Below are 18,662 nucleotides of genomic sequence, written 5' to 3'. Positions count from 1 at the left end.
CAGCACTCGAGTCTACAGATGTCATCCTGCCGCCTCGGTAGTTGGTGATGCTCTGTAGAACCTTCCACACCTCCCGTGGTCTGTTGCTGGCAAGGTGGGACTCCAGCCTCCTCTTGTAGTCCGTCTTGGCTAGTTTAATGCCTTTTTTCAGGTCAGCACGAGCCACACGGTACAGGGCTCTGTCACCTGACCTGAAGGCAGTGTCGCGGGCCTTGAGGAGAGCGCAAAACTGACTGGACATCCAGGGTTTCGCGTTTGAAGAATTTGATGTAGTCCAGTACACATTGTGTGTAAACATCAAGGTCCTGATGATCAAAGATGTCCCAGTTGGTGTCTTGAAAGCAGTCCTGTAATTCACCCATGGCAGTCTCCCGCCAGGTTTTCACAGTCTTTGTGGTGGGCCTGGATCTGCGTCTGAGAGGGGTGTACGCAGGTGTGAGCAGCAAGGCCAGGTGGTCTGACTGGCCGAGGGGGGCGAGTGGGAAGGCTCTGTATCCGTGCTTGATGTTTGAGTACACATGGTCAAGAGTGTTGTCTCCCCTTGTTGGGCACTTGACATGCTGGTGGAACTTTGGGAGTACAGTCTTTAAACTGGCCTTATTAAAGTCACCCGCTACTAAGTGAACGCCGTCAGGGTGGGTCCGCTGTTGTTTATTGATGACGCACGCGAGTAGCGAGAGCGCCGTGCTAGTGTTAGCATCTGGAGGGATGTAAACAGCGGTGACGAGCACTACTGTTAGCTCCCTCGGGAGGAAATAAGGCCGGCACTTAACGGACATGTACTCGATGTCGGGGGAAGAGTGCTTCTCAACGATCACGCTGTTATTGCACTAGTTCTCATGCACATACACACAGAGCTCCCCACCCCTGCTCTTACCGGTGTCTCTCGTTCGATCCGCGCAATGTAGCGAGCGCCCAGCTAGCTGGATGCTAGCGTCGGGAACTTTGGCGTGCAGCCAGGATTCTGTGATGATGATCACACAGCCGTCTCGCACATAGCGGTTTCCCAGGATTTGTATTTCCAGATCGTCGGTTTTATGGACTACGGATCTGGCGTTGGTGAGGTAGAGACTCGGCAGTGGTTGCTTGTGGTGCTGCTGTCGTAGCTTTAGTAGGACACCGGACCTGCAGCCCCGCTTCTGCTTCCTCTCTCTCTCCGTCGTCTGCGTTGCCTCCCGGTCCCGATGACAATCCACAGTGAGCCGGGCGGCCTCACTAGTTCGTCGGGAAATTTGCGCAAAATTCCTCTGAGATGGTAATTTTGTCTCGATATCCAACGTCCACGATGTACTGACGGGTATATCGATACTGTGCCGCAGTTGGTGTTAATAAGACCGAGCAAACGTAAAGAAGAAGTAATAAAGAGCACTGGGAGGGAGAGCCGTTAGCCGCTGCGTCTATGCGCGCCGCCATCTTGGCAAAAAAAAAAAAATCACACAATACTGATGATGACTTTGCCAGGCTTGATGCAAAGATTCATTCATTTTCATATATATTTAGACCCTCAAAAGATTGCCACGGCAACAGCATTTCACAGACAATCAAAAGCTTTGTTTATCCACATTAAGAAAGCCTTAACACTCTTCCCAGCAAATATGCGATAGATCTGGTTAACAAGTTACAAAAAAAGAAAGATTAAACATGTATTCCCTTTCGCCAGTACGTCACACTAAATTAAGTTAATAAAGATAAAGATAAAGATAAAGATGTCCTTTATTAGTCCCACAATGGGGAAATTTGAGGTGTTACAGCAGCAAAGATTATAGATCACACAGAGTCGGCGGCCTAATGTAGCCGTTAATGTATAACATTAGCAGCAGACATTCATAAAAAGCATGCAAATATACACAGTATAAACGTATCTAAGTATAAGGAAACACTCCTAATGTCCATTATACAGAGCGGGAAACGCTGTAATGATAAAAACTAATGAATGATTGAAAATACTGCAATGATAAAAATATTGCAATGATAAAAGTACTGTAATGGTAAGAGTACTGAAATGATAGAAAAGTACTGCAATGATAGAAAATACTGCAATGATAAAAATATTGCAATGATAAAAGTACTGTAATGGTAAGAGTACTGAAATGATAGAAAAGTACTGCAATGATAGAAAATACTGCAATGATAAAAGTACTGTAATGGTAAAAAGTACTGCAATGATAAAATATACTGCAATGGTAAAAGTACTGTAATAGTAAAAGTACTGCAACGATAGAAAAATACTGCAATGATAAAAGTACTGTAATAGTAAAAGTACCGCAATGATGGGAAATACTGCAATGATAAAAGTACTGCAATGATAAAAGTACTGTAATAGTGAACGTCCTGCAATGGTAGAAATACTGTCCAGGTGAAAAAGTTTTCGTAGAAACAGCAATGCCAAATTTAACTGACTTGCTGTTAGGCTTAGGATATGGCTCCAAGAGACTTTTTTTGGAGACCTTGGGCTGTTACATATACCTCTACATTTTTGTGGACCATGGTGAAATATAGAACTGGGACTCCTTACTTCAAAAAATTGTTGGGCACACAACTGTGCCCTCCCACAATAAACTAATAAAGTATTGAAGATGTGGCCAGGCCTGGAGTGTGTGCAAAGTTTCTTTTCTTGGAAAAGAGTGCATTGCCACTGCAACAGTGTTTCACAAAAACTTTCAAACATTGTCTTTCAACATCATGAAGGCCAACACACTGTAAGATGGGCTGAGGATAGGTAATGAGTTTGTGTATTTATAATCATGTTTTTATACAATATTTATATCAATGATAATTGCTTTAACACACTTACGTTGTTATTTTAACACACAGACACAGTATCCTGAAGATGTGTTTAGTTAAAGTAACCTTTACACCGTGAGTTGTTATTTTCTGCTTGCTGCTGTCTCCTGATGATTAGTTATTGATGTTTTCTGTCTTCTGTTGATTAGTTTAGTCTAAAACAGACCACCATTGTTAAGTAATCTCCTGTCTTCAGGTGATTTAGTTTAGGCTAAACAGACCTTCATTGTATTCTAATTTCTTGTGATTCTTGAGTCAAACTAATAAAAGCCGAGCCGGTGAGAAGAGGAGTGAGAGGAGTTGCATGGAGCGGCTGCGAGCAGGCGAGCTGCTGCTCGCGGCCTCTGTGTCCTACTCTTTTCCCCCGCCGGCGGTGAAAATGAACAACGGTGTCTGGTTCCTCCTGGCCTTTCAGCTAGCGTTGTATTTCGGCCGTTAGATTTAGTAAGTTATTTCAGTAAGCTCTCCCAAAATGGGCATTTAAACCTGACATTTTCCATCTCTCCCGGCAGCAACACACATGATTTAAATGAACAGGATACTTATCAGGCTTCTTCAGAGCTTCCTAATGAGCTGATCATTTGAATCAAGTGGGTTGCAACCAGGAGAGATTGAAAGCGGCCCTCCAGGACTAGGTCTTGACACCCCTGCCATAAGACCTTCACGCTGGCTTTACGTTGAAGGTGATGAACGCGGCTTGCGATTGGATACTCACTCATGAGGGGGCAGCGCTATGCGGAATCAACATACCCGAAAGTGGGACCTGGCGACCGTTCAAAAATCTAAAATATATTCTTGCTTTTTTTAAACCACAATGGCTGAAGGAGGGAAAACTGTGAATTTAATTGCAGATACACTTGCAAGGCCATTTTCAAGACAGACCTTTCAAGAGAAACTAGGTCGTCCAAACACCCAATAGTGGGTAAGTGTGTGTCGGACTAGCTTAGACTTCATTGAAAGCCTAGGTGTCAAATGAACAGCCCGCCACTGATACACACGAATGAACGGAAGAATATTCTTAAAAGACATATTTGTTCAATAAAAGATGACTTGATACGTCTCTCGGTAAAATTTACATTTGATGCACTCGCGTCTTTTAAATCAAAAACTATTTTCCAATTCAAATAGCTATTTTGCTCCATTCCTCACAAAATCCTAGAATTGTCATGATCCGTCTGTTTCTCTGTCCAGCAGTGGGCGTTCCCTCCGCGCGCTCCCCGTCGCACGTCACCGGGCAGACGCGCCCAGTCGCGCAGCTGACGCTCATCACCTGCTGATTACCGTGACTACATAAGCCGTCGCCGAGGATCGCTCGGCGTCGGATAATTATCCCGCAATGCTCACGCTCATAGTTTATGCTCACGTTTGCTCCATGTTGTTCCGTGTCTTGATTTTCTCGTTCATAGTGTTTCTTGATTCAGCTACTTTTCGGCTCGCCCTTGGTTCTCGTTTTAGTTATTTGGATTCATCTTTCCCTTCTGTGGTAAGACCATTATCGTTTTGTAGTTTATCCTTGCTATGCAAGCGCTTTAAGTTAAATCTCGTTTTTGGTTCCTGGTGCGACCCGGTCCACCAGCGTTTTCTGTTCTCGTCGCTTGTAATTGTATATATACTCCTAAATCTATGTTTGTCACTAGTCCATATCCTAGTGAGGATATGGATTGATTGTTCTCTGTCGGCCCCAATAAACACCTGGTCTGAAACTCTTCTTGTGGTCAGCGTTTGTGGAGTTCACTCTTCGCTTCCGGCCTCGGCCGGACAGCGACCCTATCAGAATTATCCGACCATGAACTCCGCTGACTGCGAAAAGATTTTTTCGGCCGTGGCCAGTCAGGGACATATGGTAGGGCAGCAGGGATCCGAGCTCGCCTCCCTGCGCGACGCGGTTGGACATTTGGTCCAGCGTCTCGACGAGTATGACACTCGCTTAGGCCCCCCTGTTCATTCCCAGCGCACCTTACCCGGCACTCGCCGCCAGGGAACCCAGCCTGCCTCATCCCGCCCGGTACGGGGGGGAGCCCGGACTATGCGGCCCCTTCGTACACCACTGCGGATTGATTTTTGACCAGCAGCCCCTCACTTACTCCCACGATAGCTCTAAAGTGGCTTTTATGATGAGCCTCCTGACTGGTCCAGCCAGCGCGTGGGCTATGGCCGTGAGCATTGCTCGCCCAGAAATTCGCTCCTCTTTTCCCGGTTTTCTTTCCGAGTTCGAGCGAGTTTTTCACCACCCGGTCCGGGGAAAAGAGGCGGGAGCCGAGTTGCTGGACTGTGCCCAGGGCTCCCGATCGGTCGCGGATTACTCTATTGCTTCGACGACTGCGCCCTGAGGACCGTCTTCCGCCGAGGGTTGAGCTCCGCCCTGAAGGACGAGCTGGCCGTGAGGGAGGACGCCCAGTCGCTGGAGGAGCTCATCAACCTGGCGATCCGGCTGGACAACCGCCTTCGAGAACGTCGCAGAGAACGGGACCTCGAGCAGCAGCGGGACGAGCCACTCGCCTTCCGGGTTCCGGAGCCACACCTCGCCGACGAGCCGATGCAGCTGGGAGCGGGTCGGCTGGATTCTCTCGAGTGGGAGCGACGACGTCGGACGGGGGCCTGTTTCTACTGCGGTCTCCAAGGTCATCGCGTGGGCTCCTGCCCCCGGAGAACCACCCACCGTCGGCCGCCCGTTGTGAGTCCCTCCTTGACACGCCTCTGATCGACTCCTCCGGGCCGAAGCAGCCGGCTCCCGCGTGGCCTGAAAATCGGCACTGTCGACCCAGGAGCGCGCTGAGACTGGAGGTAGAGGGGGAGATAGCGTCCCAGGCCACCTCCATCCTGATTCGCGCGTTGATTGACTCAGGAGCGGACGATTGCTTCATCGACGCGGGGCTAGTGGCCCGGCTGGGCTGCGCAGTAATAGAACTGGCCCAAGCCGAAACGTTATACGATCTCGATGGACAGCTGTTAGCCGACATACGACGGCAGACCGAGCCCCTGACCTTAAAGATTTCCGGGAATCACATCGAGCAGCGCTCGTTTTTTGTCATGCCGTCCAGGGCGGCTCCGGTCGTTCTCGGAATTCCCTGGTTGCGAGCGCACAACCCAGTGATAGACTGGGAGCGGCTGTCTATCCAAAATTGGGGGACTCTGTGCTACGCGCACTGCTTGCGTTCCGCAGAGGAGGGGTTACGGGCTAGGGTCACCCCCGCAAAAGAAATAAACTTAGAGAACGTGCCACCAGCCTACCACGACCTCCGGGCGGTTTTCTGTAAGGAGCGCGCCAAGTCACTGCCTCCTCACCGACCTTACGACTGTGCGATCGACTTGTTTCCGGGCGCGGCGCTCCCTTCGGTTCGGTTGTACAAGGTCTCCCAGCCCGAACAGTCCGCGATGAAGGATTACATCACGGAGAGCTTAGCCGCGGGGTTGATCAGACCGTCCACGTCCCCCGTCGGTGCGGGGTTGTTCTTCGTAGAGAAGAAAGATAAAACACTTCGGCCTTGCGTGGACTATAAGGAACTGAATGCAATTACTGTTAAGAATCGCTACCCGTTACCGTTGCTAGATTCCGCTTTCGCCCCCTTGCAAGCGGCCACGGTGTTCTCGAAACTAGATTTGCGCAGCGCTAATCATTTGGTCCGCATAAGGGAGGGGGATGAGTGGAAAACGGCCTTCAAGACGCCGCTAGGGCATTTTGAGTATCTAGTAATGCCTTTTGGGTTGTCAAACGCGCCCGCGGTCTTCCAGGCCCTTATAAACGACGTGTTGAGGGATATGCTTAATGTTTATTGTTTTGTCTACTTGGATGACATCCTCATTTTCTCCCGCTCCATTCAAGAGCACGAGCAGCACGTTCGGGCCGTGCTGCAGCGCCTGCTGGAAAATAAGCTCTACGTGAAAGCCGAAAAATGCGATTTTCACAAGACTTCCGTGCAGTTTCTAGGGTTCCTAGTGGAAAACGGTCAGCTTCGGGCCGATCCGGAAAAAGCACGCGCGGTAGTAGACTGGCCCACACCCACGACACGGAAGCAGCTGCAGCGCTTCCTGGGCTTCGCAAACTTTTACCGCCGGTTCATCAAGGACTACAGCCGCCAGGCACTGCCCCTCACTCGCCTTACGTCCACTAAAACTCGCTTTGCGTGGGATAGCCAGGCTGAGGCCGCGTTCGCTAGACTCAAGAAAGCCTTCACCAACCCGCCGGTCCTGTACCACCCTAACCCTGATCTCTCTTTTATTGTAGAGGTGGACGCATCCGATTCGGGAGTGGGGGCCGTGCTGTCCCAGCGTTCCCCGGTCAACCAGAAACTCCACCCCTGCGCCTTCTTCTCTCGTCGACTCTCCCCGGCGGAGGCCAACTACGATGTGGGCAACCGGGAACTCCTGGCCGTGGTCTTGGCGCTGCAGGAGTGGCGTCACTGGCTCGAAGGCACTACTGAGCCCTTCACGGTATTCACTGACCACAAGAACCTCGCCTACATACGAACCTTGAAGAGACTGAACCCCCGCCAAGCACGCTGGGCGCTCATGCTCAGCCGTTTCAATTACACCCTAACCTACCGTCCCGGCTCGAGGAACACCAAACCCGACGCCCTCTCCCGCATCCACGACCCGTGGGAGGAGGAGGAGGGCCCGGCCAACGTGGTCCCGAGTCATCGCCTGGTGGGGGGCCTCCAGTGGAAAATCGAGCAACAGATCCGGGAGGCGCAATCGGAGACCGACGCCCCGCCCGGGTGCCCCGCGGGCCGCCTGTATGTCCCCCTCCAACACCGCGCAGAGGTGATCCAATGGGGCCATGCGTCCAAACTCGCCTGCCACCCGGGAATTCGCCGCACCCTGGGACTGAGCGGCCAACGCTTCTGGTGGCCATCCCTCAAGGCCGACGTCACGGACTACATTCGGGCTTGCCCCGCTTGCGCAACCGGCAAGTCGTCCCACCAGCCGCCGGCCGGCCTCCTACGGCCGCTACCGATTCCGGCGCGGCCCTGGTCCAACATCGCCCTGGACTTCGTCACCGGTCTTCCCGCTTCCAAGGGGAAGACGGTCATCTTGACCATCGTAGACCGTTTCTCCAAGTCCGCCCATTTTGTAGCTCTCCCCAAGCTACCCTCCGCCCTGGAGACGGCCAACCTGCTGGTGCAGCACGTCGTCAGGCTGCACGGCATCCCGGACGACCTGGTGTCCGACCGGGGTCCACAGTTCATCTCGCGCGTCTGGAAGCGCTTTTGCCAGTCGCTGGGGGCCACGCCGAGCCTGTCTTCAGGGTACCACCCACAGTCAAACGGCCAGTCTGAAAGGGCAAACCAGGACCTCGAAGCGGCCTTGCGATGCGTGTGCCTCGACCAGCAGTCATCCTGGGCCGACCACCTACCCTGGATCGAGTACGCCCACAACACCCTGGTCTCGTCAGCAACCGGGCGGTCCCCCTTCATGACGGCGTACGGCTACCAGCCACCACTGTTCCCGACCCAGGTGGGGGCCGCGGAGGTCCCGTCGGTCCAGCACCATCTCAAGAGGGCTCACCGGGTGTGGAGGGAGACCAGGGCGGCGCTCTCCCGCACCACGCAACGCAACCAGCAAATCGCGGACCGTCGCCGGCGACCGGCACCCGCCTACCAGGCCGGGGATCAAGTCTGGCTGTCGACTCGGGACCTCAACATCGCGGCATCCTCCCGGAAACTGGGCCCGAGATTCGTGGGTCCGTTCGAGATTGGGGCAATCATCAACCCGGTCTCCATGCGCCTGAAGCTGCCCCCCGCCATGAAAATACACCCGGTGTTCCACGTCTCCCTGATCAAGCCGGCACCTACCTGCTCCATGGTCCCTCCATCCGCCCCACCTCCTCCTCCTGAGATCATCGACGGTGGCCCGGCGTACAAGGTTCGGGAGATTCTGGACTCCAGGCGCAGGGGAAGGGGCTTCCAGTACTTGGTCGACTGGGAAGGCTACGGTCCAGAGGAGCGTCAGTGGGTCCCCCGCTCCTGGATCCTGAGTCCATCTCTCATCCGCGACTTCCACATCACCCATCCGTCAAAACCAGGTGGGCCGCCGAGAGGCGTCCGTGAGAGGGGGGTACTGTCATGATCCGTCTGTTTCTCTGTCCAGCAGTGGGCGTTCCCTCCGCGCGCTCCCCGTCGCACGTCACCGGGCAGACGCGCCCAGCCGCGCAGCTGACGCTCATCACCTGCTGATTACCGTGACTACATAAGCCGTCGCCGAGGATCGCTCAGCGTCGGATAATTATCCCGCAATGCTCACGCTCATAGTTTATGCTCACGTTTGCTCCATGTTGTTCCGTGTCTTGATTTTCTCGTTCATAGTGTTTCTTGATTCAGCTACTTTTCGGCTCGCCCTTGGTTCTCGTTTTCGTTATTTGGATTCATCTTTCCCTTCTGTGGTAAGACCATTATCGTTTTGTAGTTTATCCTTGCTATGCAAGCGCTTTAAGTTAAATCTCGTTTTTGGTTCCTGGTGCGACCCGGTCCACCAGCGTTTTCTGTTCTCGTCGCTCGCGACGCTTGTAATTGTATATATACTCCTAAATCTATGTTTGTCACTAGTCCATATCCTAGTGAGGATATGGATTGATTGTTCTCTGTCGGCCCCAATAAACACCTGGTCTGAAACTCTTCTTGTGGTCAGCGTTTGTGGAGTTCACTCTTCGCTTCCGGCCTCGGCCGGACAGCGACCCTATCAAGAATGACATTTTCCAAGCATTCTCTCCGTATTGTCATTACACCAATGTACACACATACATGAATTAATCCTAAAAAAACACAACACACAATTTATTATTTAAAAAAAGGAATCAGCCCTCTGCCTTTGTCTTAATACAGTAATAATAGTAAAATTTGAAGGGCCTATTTTATCATCATCTCCCCTTTTCTCACTTGCTCCAACTAATTAATGCAGATATCACTGCCAGTCTAACAGGAACTAATCCTGGGAAATCAATACTAGCTGTACACTTTATGATAGGCTGGCCTGAAGGGAATAAAGAATATCCATGCGCCAGTGTGACACAACCTCATTAGGCCAGCAACAGTAATCTGAATCCATTGCCACTGTATCTGTCATTCTCTCTCACATGCACAAACAGACACATGCACACACAGTCATGGTCCCATTGTGTATTTTATTTCTTCAGGTGCCGAGGTAGTGTAGCCGATTGGAGCATTCTGCACACACCTGATCTTCATGACAATCAGTCTGTTTCTTCAGCTCGGGAGAAACAGGAGACTGACGCCAGACTATTGCCTATTGCTTAATCTGTTTCATATTCTGGCGTTTCCTTTCTTGTCGTCACTACCATAGGTACAAGTAAGTAGTTTTCTGTTCATCTTGCTTCTTACTCTCTTCAACATGTTTTGTTTAGATTGTGATCCTTCAATGTTTTTCAGAGTTATTCTAGCTTTGTTGACTTGTGCAGTTAAGATTTTCTTTTTGATGTGCTAGCAATAGGTGGTTCATGTCTTGTATAGTGAAAATTTAATTCCTATATTGAATTGTGACTACCTCCATCTACTTCGGGTTGTTACTACCAATTCGTAGTTTACCGGTTGTCCATCTTGGTTGTTGCTTACTTACTAGTGTGCCCTTGGTTCAGTAAAGGCTTGTTTAATTCCTCCCATTTGGTTGTCTGTTTTAGAGTCTAGCATTCAGCATATTCACACTGTCACGCATGCACATGCACTTGTCAAAAAGGATTGGAGTGTATCCATCCCAGTACTGATCAAGGTCTCAGTTCTAATATTGATCTAGAGAGACAACACATTCCTGAGCATCTGCATTCTCATGGTCAGGAGAAACACTTGAGCCCAGGTATTCCCAAACTGGGGTATGCACACTCCTACAAGGGGTGCATGCGAATAAGCGTTGCAAGTGTTTTCACAAAATAAAAACATTAAATTGTATCCTTACCCAAGAGCTACTGCTGCTACAACACATTTTTTGGGGTAATATTTAGATAACGCCTGCTCAATTAAAGTATGTTTTTTCTTCCACACATTTTTTTTTACACTTGCTATAAATCGGGTTCTTCGCATGCACATACATGTTAATTTCTCAGGTCATGCCAAAGTTTTTAAATTTCACTTATGCAGGTATCAAAATTGATTCTAATCTGCACCGACTTCTTCAAGTGTGTCGTGTTCACTAAATATACAGCTGTGGAAATGTTCCTCCATATTCCCTGAAATACACAACAGGCAATAGGCCAGGGGCGCCCAACCGTTTTTGACAAAAGAACTACTTTTCAAGCAGCCAGTCTCCCACGAGCCACCATTTTTTTTTTTTGTCAACGAGGTTATGAGGTATATTGCGGATATGCATTCATTCACTTAAGCAGGCTCGACTTGGGGATCAAATTCACGCCGCCAACACGTTTCCAATTTCGGAGGACAAAGCTCGGACAAGTGAGCTAAAATTCTGGGCCCCGTCAACTCAGCTCAGTACCATGTATGAAGAGACAGCAAGTGAGATTTTACAAAGGTCAACCAGTAAAAAAAAAAAAATTCCTGATGTAAAGACTGATTGGGCGCGTAGGTTGTGGCGTGGCGTACACTAACACAAAATGCATTATAGTAATTCCAACACACAACTTTCTTTCCCCTACACCTCCCGTGGTCGACTTGGGAGCAGTCTGTGGACTGCTATCGACTCGTTGGACAGTTCTGCAATTGACGTTTCAGAAAACATTTCATTTTGTACCCAACTCACAATTAAAACCAGTTATATTTAGCTTTACCACACCCAAATCGGTTTCTCCCTTTTTGTACTTCGATCATGATTGTTGTTAGTTTCCAAACTTCATACAAGCTTTCTGAACCTTTCCTCTCCCAAATGACTTTGCTGGATTTGTTCATTTGAACATTGTTTGTCCAGAGTGTCACATTTTCACTCTAACCATGCATGAAAATGCACATAGAACGGTAACGGATTTCATCAGAGGTTGAAGTCATACGTGGCAGTGATAATTAAGTTTCAAGTCTTAACCTTCAAGTTTCCAGCAACACCCAAGTTACTGTTGCAAAAACAGCATATCAAGTTGGGTTGCCCCAATCTCATCACAATTGGAAATCAGGGCTGATCACGTAATTTTCAGCTGATTGGTTAAATGCACAGCCACAAATATACTGGATCGTTACATACTGATATGTTTGCCATTCAAGTGAAGTTACACAGAGGTTGTTCGTGCCTTTTTGAATTAATACCACATTTTTTATATAAACATATGCTAAATTTAAACTGAAATGTATTTTTGTTTTTGAAATTGGCTCACTTAAAAAGTTTCTCGACAAGAAAATACTGTTTAATGCTTTGCACAATGTGAATTTAAAATAAAAAAAACAGCTGATTATATATAAAAGGAAAGCAATTGGTCATTCGTTATCAGGTCAAATTGATAATTTTCCGTTTTGTATTAATAATTGTTCTTTAACCGAGCAAAAATTTATTTGATCCCAATACTTGATCATTCAATAGACTTTTCAGTAGGATGCTCAAATTCCAAAGTATTGGATAGCTGCAGCCCTACAACTCCCCTGTTACATTGTGGTACTATTATTGTTTAATAAAACTCTTGCTTCAGGTCCTCGGGATAAACCTGCAAAAAGGGTGCTCCTCAAATAAAGCCACTAATTAGCAAAACGGCTATTCAAAGAAAAAAGTTATTTCGAGCCTTGGATTTTAGCCAAGCAAGATGAGTTCTAAAATTGGCGAATTGAGTTTGATTGATCATGTAACTCGAGTACCCCACCTTCGGATTTCATTAGAGTGTTTAAATAGGGTGGCACATGTGAGATAGAATAGCTAACACTCGTGTGAGATAGAATAAAAAAAAAATTAAAATGGAATTTTGTTCACATTGAGGGTTTTTTAAAGGCATTCCATCTTCTTAAAAACACGTTACTGAGGTTAAGTGAAGACTTTGTACGTAGGTGGGAATGTGAGTGTGAATGGTTGTTTGTCTATGCTCTGTAAATTGCCCCCCCCCCCATGTTAATTGGGATAGGATTTAGCTCACCCATGAGCCGAGTGTGGAAAAGTGGTATAGGAAATGGAAGAATTATTTTAACCACTAGGTGCATCTGTGTATTTTACTGTACCTTTTTGTCTTTCATGCTTCCATCTGGATTGAGTCTAAAGCTGCCAACGGTAATGGTTTTCTTTGGATCCACCTGGTCGATTGAGTGATTCAATTCATCTACAATTGCATGGCAAGCTGAAAAATACAGGTTAAATTCAGTAATAGCATGGGATTTGGTTGCCAGAAAGCTTCGGTGAGTACCATTCCTAAAGGATCTCACTTTAGAATAGATTTATCGCTTTCTTGTGCACTTCTTAAAAAGGGGAACCACCATGCCGGTCTCCCAATGCAGAGGCACTGTCCATGATGCGTGTCAACCAGGGCATAGCAAAAACATCATCCAGAAAAATAAAAAAAATGTTCAGAAAGTCATGTCACGAATCGTCATTATCATCGGATCATAATTATGGATTTTATATATATATATATATATATATATATATATATGTATATATATATATGTATATACATATATATATATATATATATATATATATATATATGTGTATATATATATTAGGGGTGCAACGATACACAAAATTCACGGTTCAGTTCGATACATTAGTGTCACGGTTCAATATTTTTTCGATACAATTTTTTTTAATTTATAGTTTATTGAAGCTACTTACATTTGTTAAAACTCAAAAGCACACATTTTTTCATTTAATTAAATCTATTTTAGCAACACCTGACTCGTTTTCTGCTGCCTGTACTTAGCAACATATTAAAAAAAACAGCATAATGAAAAAAAACAAGAATATTGTACGAATACAAAATAAATTACCTGAGAAATGACCCATCTTCTGTGGTGTATTCTAAGCAACAGATTACAGTATATTTGGCAAATAAACAGCTCCTTAACAAATACAATTTAGACTATACTTATCTTGTGAAGTATATATTCAGCACCATTAACTTATTAAACAAAAACAGGACCTTGAACTTAAACTCTTGGGTTAAAGATATAGGCTATATATGGTATGTAAAAAAATACTCAAATATTTATTAGAACATTTCTTTATTTTATATATTAAATTAAAAATATTTTTCTGCAATTCATATTTATCAGTCGAGTATACATAAAAAACAATTATCTTCCTTAATATCAGATAATTTGAAACATCATTGTTTTTCAAATTTGAATCATTGTAACACAAACTCATCCAAATCCAGTAGTGTATCATCGTGGGTGCTCGACTGTATTTTCAGAATAGGCAGAAAATAAACACTTTATCCCTTAAATATTTTTTAAACCACTATACTTTGTATACAAATAAAGATGTATTGGAGTGCATTGTACAACTACAAAATATTTTAAATTAAATAAATAAAATAAAACAGGTATAGTTGCGTTTGGGCGCACTAATTTCCATCCTCTGCAACTTCTTCCAGACTTTTCTGGTTAAACCATCAGTCGTGTGACTTTTGAGCAGCTGTGTTTGAATAACGTTGCATTTGATGTCCCACTCCGCAGTGACGTTAAGTGCCATAACGGTCAGCTGGCGCAGCGGGGGCTGCTGACAAAGCCACTGCTATTTGTCTCTCGTCTTGTTGTACAAATCAGGAATTGCAGTATTGGTGAAAAAGGTCCGCGCAGGAACCTAGGAACCTTAGAACGTTCCACTCATTTTCACATTGAAGTGATGTCGGCGTAAATGTGACCATGTTTGTTGTACTTCCACCGACGTAGTTAGCATTGTGTGACACTTGCGACCTACTGTTGAAGTTGTTGTCCACGACACGCTTTCCGTCTGGTGCATACTTGAAAACTAAATTACTTCCGAACACTAGACGTGAAGTTTGGTGGAGCTTCTTCCGCTTCAGGTATGCTTGTAACCATGTTGCAACCGCTAGCGAGCTTCCCATGCCTCTTGGGCCAAAATGAATGTGGGAGGGGCAGTAACGTACAGTGAATGGGTCTGCGCTCGCCAATCCAGCATATAAAAGAGTAGTCAGCGTTGCTCCTCATCGTCATAACATTTTGCGTATTGTTTGATCCAGTGCGCACCGAACCGTAATCACTGTATCGAACGATTCAATACAGATACACGTATCGTTGCACCCCTAATATATATATATATATATATATATATATATATATATATATATATATATATATATATATATACAGATTACTTTCTTTTCGAAAATCTCGAAAAATCTTGAAATTCCAAACAAAAAAACACTTTGGCGGTTAGAAATCCTATGATTTCCAGAACGCTATATGGTTGCTACTAAAATGTTGTGTGGACCATGTTAATCAGTCAAACTATGTTAAATAAATTTGCAGTTGAGGAGTATAGTGTCATACTAAGTAACTAATATTAACATATATTAAGTAACTTACCAGAACAGTATAGCGTCTGGTCCCTCTTTGCCTGGTAGCGGCTGATGAGGAGAAACATCACAGTCATCTGAAGAATCCATCGGCCCATAGTCTTTTGTTGACCTTGGGAGAGGGTGTCACACTCTTAAGATAACCCTTTTCGCAAGTGTGCATTGCCAAGTGTAGAATTATGGGAAACACAGAGATTGATAAATCGGGTCTTTGTATTGAGAAGACAACTGTAATGAAGGTTTCAGAGTAGGTTGATTGGACACCTTGCTGGCAACCAGTCCAGGGTATATCCTGTCTACTGCCCGATGACAACTGGAATAGGCTCCAGCACACCCGGGAACCTCGTCCAGGAGAACTGGCTCAGATAATGGATGGATGTTATTAATTAGTTCACTATAGTATAATTATGATTACTCGACTTGCGAAATCAACCACTTTCATTTGGTGTATCATCTATATAATCCGGTCCACTCAAACTCTGAGGCCCCAAGAACTCAGCTTCATTCATTTTCTTAAAAACGGATCAAAGGCTACTGTATTGTTTCGAATTAAAAACAAAACAACAATTTTGTCCGCTTTCTGAAGCCTATAAAATGCAGGGTTTTTTTTAATCAGTCACGTAAACACGTGCGTTAGGCTAATAGACTTTTTTTTAATTATATTTTTGATTTATTTATTTATTTTTTTTGGGGGGGGGGGGGGTACAAAACAAACGGTTTTGCAAAGATATATACGACATCCTTCCAGATGAATACCAAGTCCTTTATGAGAACTGTAAAGGTTACTTGATGAAGGTGAAGATGGATACGTGATTCAACCTTAAATTTATTGACGAGCAATTAATGGACAATCTATTTATTTTATCCCCACGACTATGAATTAATGACTTCATGGATAATGAATTAATGCCGGCTGTGTTCAGCTCAAGTGGAAACTTCGTCCCCGAAATTAACACTCCTCCTGACCATGTGTGAAAAGTGTGTTGCTCTTTCGAGATGACAACGAGCAAGGAAATCAAACGAAAACCGTCTCACAGCGTACAAAGACCTGTTTGTAATTATATAAATGTCGTGTTATAACAACAACGATGAACTGTCATACATTGCAGTTTCGGCTTTTACCTGTTTTGGACTTCACACGAACTGTCAAAACAACTATCGATTGTCTCAGGTTTCATTCATAAGACGCTGCAACGGCTTGACTTCCGAAAAACTTTCAGACTAAACGAATTGTGAAAACAGAACAACGTTAGTTGTTTTAGTATGATCGCCTGCAATACCACGTATATGACGGAGGAGACAATTACTGTCTGTAAAAAAAGGTAAATTGTATTAGTATATGTCGTTGGGTCAATACAAAACAAAATGTACTTTATTTTGAAAGCAAATTTACCAAGGCTGACTACACTTCTTTCCTTCTGATTTGACTTGCTGATGTTGACGCAATTGTTGCAACGTGCTGGACTAAGGTGTAGCCACGTAAAGCGTGACAGAATCCCTTTAACCAATCACGTTCACCATTGGAAGACGTAACCACAAGCACAACTTTTTGTGACCGATTATAAACCCCTACCGTTTGTGTTGTCACCCCCCGATTTCAGCACATCACAAGTGTTAACAGTGTTAAACTAGGGATATATGTCAGTCAGGCAAAGCTGTCATCTAGTAACAAAAACGGTTACTGTTGGCCGCAACCACGCCGAGACCAACACAACGCTAACCACATGCGGAGATAAAAAAAAATCAGTCTCTGTATTCTCTCCTTTCCTCCCGCTTTCCGCCATCCACCCCCTGTTTGCTTTACAGCAGCCATCACCAAATGGCGGACCGCGGTCCGGATCCGGACCGCAGGATGGTTCGGACCGGACCCATGGCCAATCTATGATGGATTTCTTTCAGGGCGCTATCGCAAACGTTGGCGCTGCAATTTTAGTAAATACGGAAAAGACGTCACTGATTTGAGCCAATCAAATCTTTTGTTTACAATCCACTGCCAATTGCGCAGCAGACCGGAAAAGAGTGCTGCTGACAGTATGCCTTGATAAAAAGTTAGCGAGGTCGATGCGTCTTGTTTTAAATGAATGGACGGAGAAATTTAGTTTCGATCTGGCTGCAGCCAATTTAAAAGCAGTGTGCAATATATGCTCCGAAACCGTCGCAACATTGCGAAGCGCCACAACGAAACAAAGCACCGCCCTTTTGTGCACAGTTATCCGCTGACGTTTGAGGTGAGCGCAGGCAAAAACATCGAACTTCGAGTGCAGTACAACAGATTTTTACATTTTCGTTTACAGCCCAGCGGCATGCAAACGAATATTCAGTAAAAGTATCATGAATTCTGGGGAAACATAAAAAACGTTCAAGTGATGGGAAGTTGTGAAGGAGTGCTTAAATGTGGTTGCACAAACATTTAAAGGAAAACACAAAGCCCAGATGTGTGAAATAATCTACCATATCCCAATGGTCCTGACTCCGTTCCAACCCAGATTTAAGTTATTGGCAGGGCAGTCACAAACTCATTTTTCTCATGAAGAGAAGTTAAAAAAATATTCAAAAGAAAAGGTGATGTCAAAGCTCATTTTGAATTAGTTTTTCATGAGGACAGCCATTTTTATTGATTGTGTACTGAACATGTTGACCTGGTTTACTCGGATAATTAGGCTGATAACTCTTTGATTTCAGAAAAAAAAGGTAAAAGGTGTTAAAACTCAATGCTTAGCACTTGATATATTTCTGCAGGAGATATGTTACTGTTTTTTTCTGGAAGTGGCACCCTTAAATTCCTGGAGCCACATTTTCTTGAATGTGAAATAAACGCCTTATATTTGTTTGACTGGCAAAGGTGTTTAATGGGAACATTGCTAAATATTTAGTATATAAGTGCGCTCTGTTGAAAATGACTAAATATTGAAACTATATAAAAATGTGAACATAGGCTAGAGATTTCGGGAAGTTGGACTTTGGTTCGGACCTTTTAATTAGAAGAAATTTTCGTTGTGGACCTCTGTGACTTTTAATTGAATACCTCTGCTTTACAGCCTCTCCAGAGAATAGGAAACTATAGAACTTGTGAACTATATACAAGATCGTTAGAATATTACAGTGAATGGGGACCGAGACCATCCGCGAAAACTGAAAATCCGCGAAGTAGCGGCGCACCTTCAAAATGCTTATATATATCTATATATATATATCTATATATATCTATCTATATATCTCTATATCTCTCTATATATATATATATATCTATATCTATATATCTATATATCTATATCTATATATCTAGATCTATATATCTAGATCTATATATATATATATATATATATATATATATATATATATATATATATATATATATATATATATAGATAGATAGATAGATAGATAGATAGATAGATAGATATACAGTGAACCCTCGCTACTTCGCGGTTCACCTTTCGCGGGTTCAGTGCTTCGCGGGTTTAAAAAATAT

The 18,662-nt window shown here is 45.1% G+C and overlaps 1 protein-coding gene across 4 annotated transcripts in view; it reads right to left on the bottom strand.

Annotated features, from left to right (window-relative positions):
- The window catches only part of cnpy1 (canopy FGF signaling regulator 1), a 41,480-nt gene extending 24,393 nt beyond the window's left edge, over positions 1-17,087 (bottom strand). The window contains exons 1-3 of one of the 4 annotated variants that reach the window (XM_088311238.1): positions 16,764-17,087; positions 15,201-15,302; positions 12,873-12,988 (exon numbers count right to left, since the gene is read on the bottom strand). In XM_088311238.1, coding sequence (XP_088167364.1) covers positions 12,873-12,988; positions 15,201-15,288 — 204 coding nt within the window. In that variant the 5' untranslated portion in view covers positions 15,289-15,302; positions 16,764-17,087. Of the gene's footprint in view, positions 1-12,872; positions 12,989-15,200; positions 15,303-16,312; positions 16,704-16,763 lie in introns of those variants that run through there. The other 3 variants (XM_088311237.1, XM_088311239.1, XM_088311240.1) reach the window with 3 other exon arrangements.
- Positions 17,088-18,662: the final 1,575 nt, after the last annotated feature.

Source organism: Idiotropiscis lumnitzeri, chromosome 12, assembly GCF_059441095.1.
Source record: "Idiotropiscis lumnitzeri isolate Australia: NSW breed Sydney's pygmy pipehorse chromosome 12, RoL_Ilum_1.0, whole genome shotgun sequence".
NCBI classification, from domain to species: domain Eukaryota; kingdom Metazoa; phylum Chordata; class Actinopteri; order Syngnathiformes; family Syngnathidae; genus Idiotropiscis; species Idiotropiscis lumnitzeri.
The sequence above is the reverse complement of the archived record's forward strand: the minus strand, read 5'-3'. Positions and strand labels throughout refer to the sequence as shown.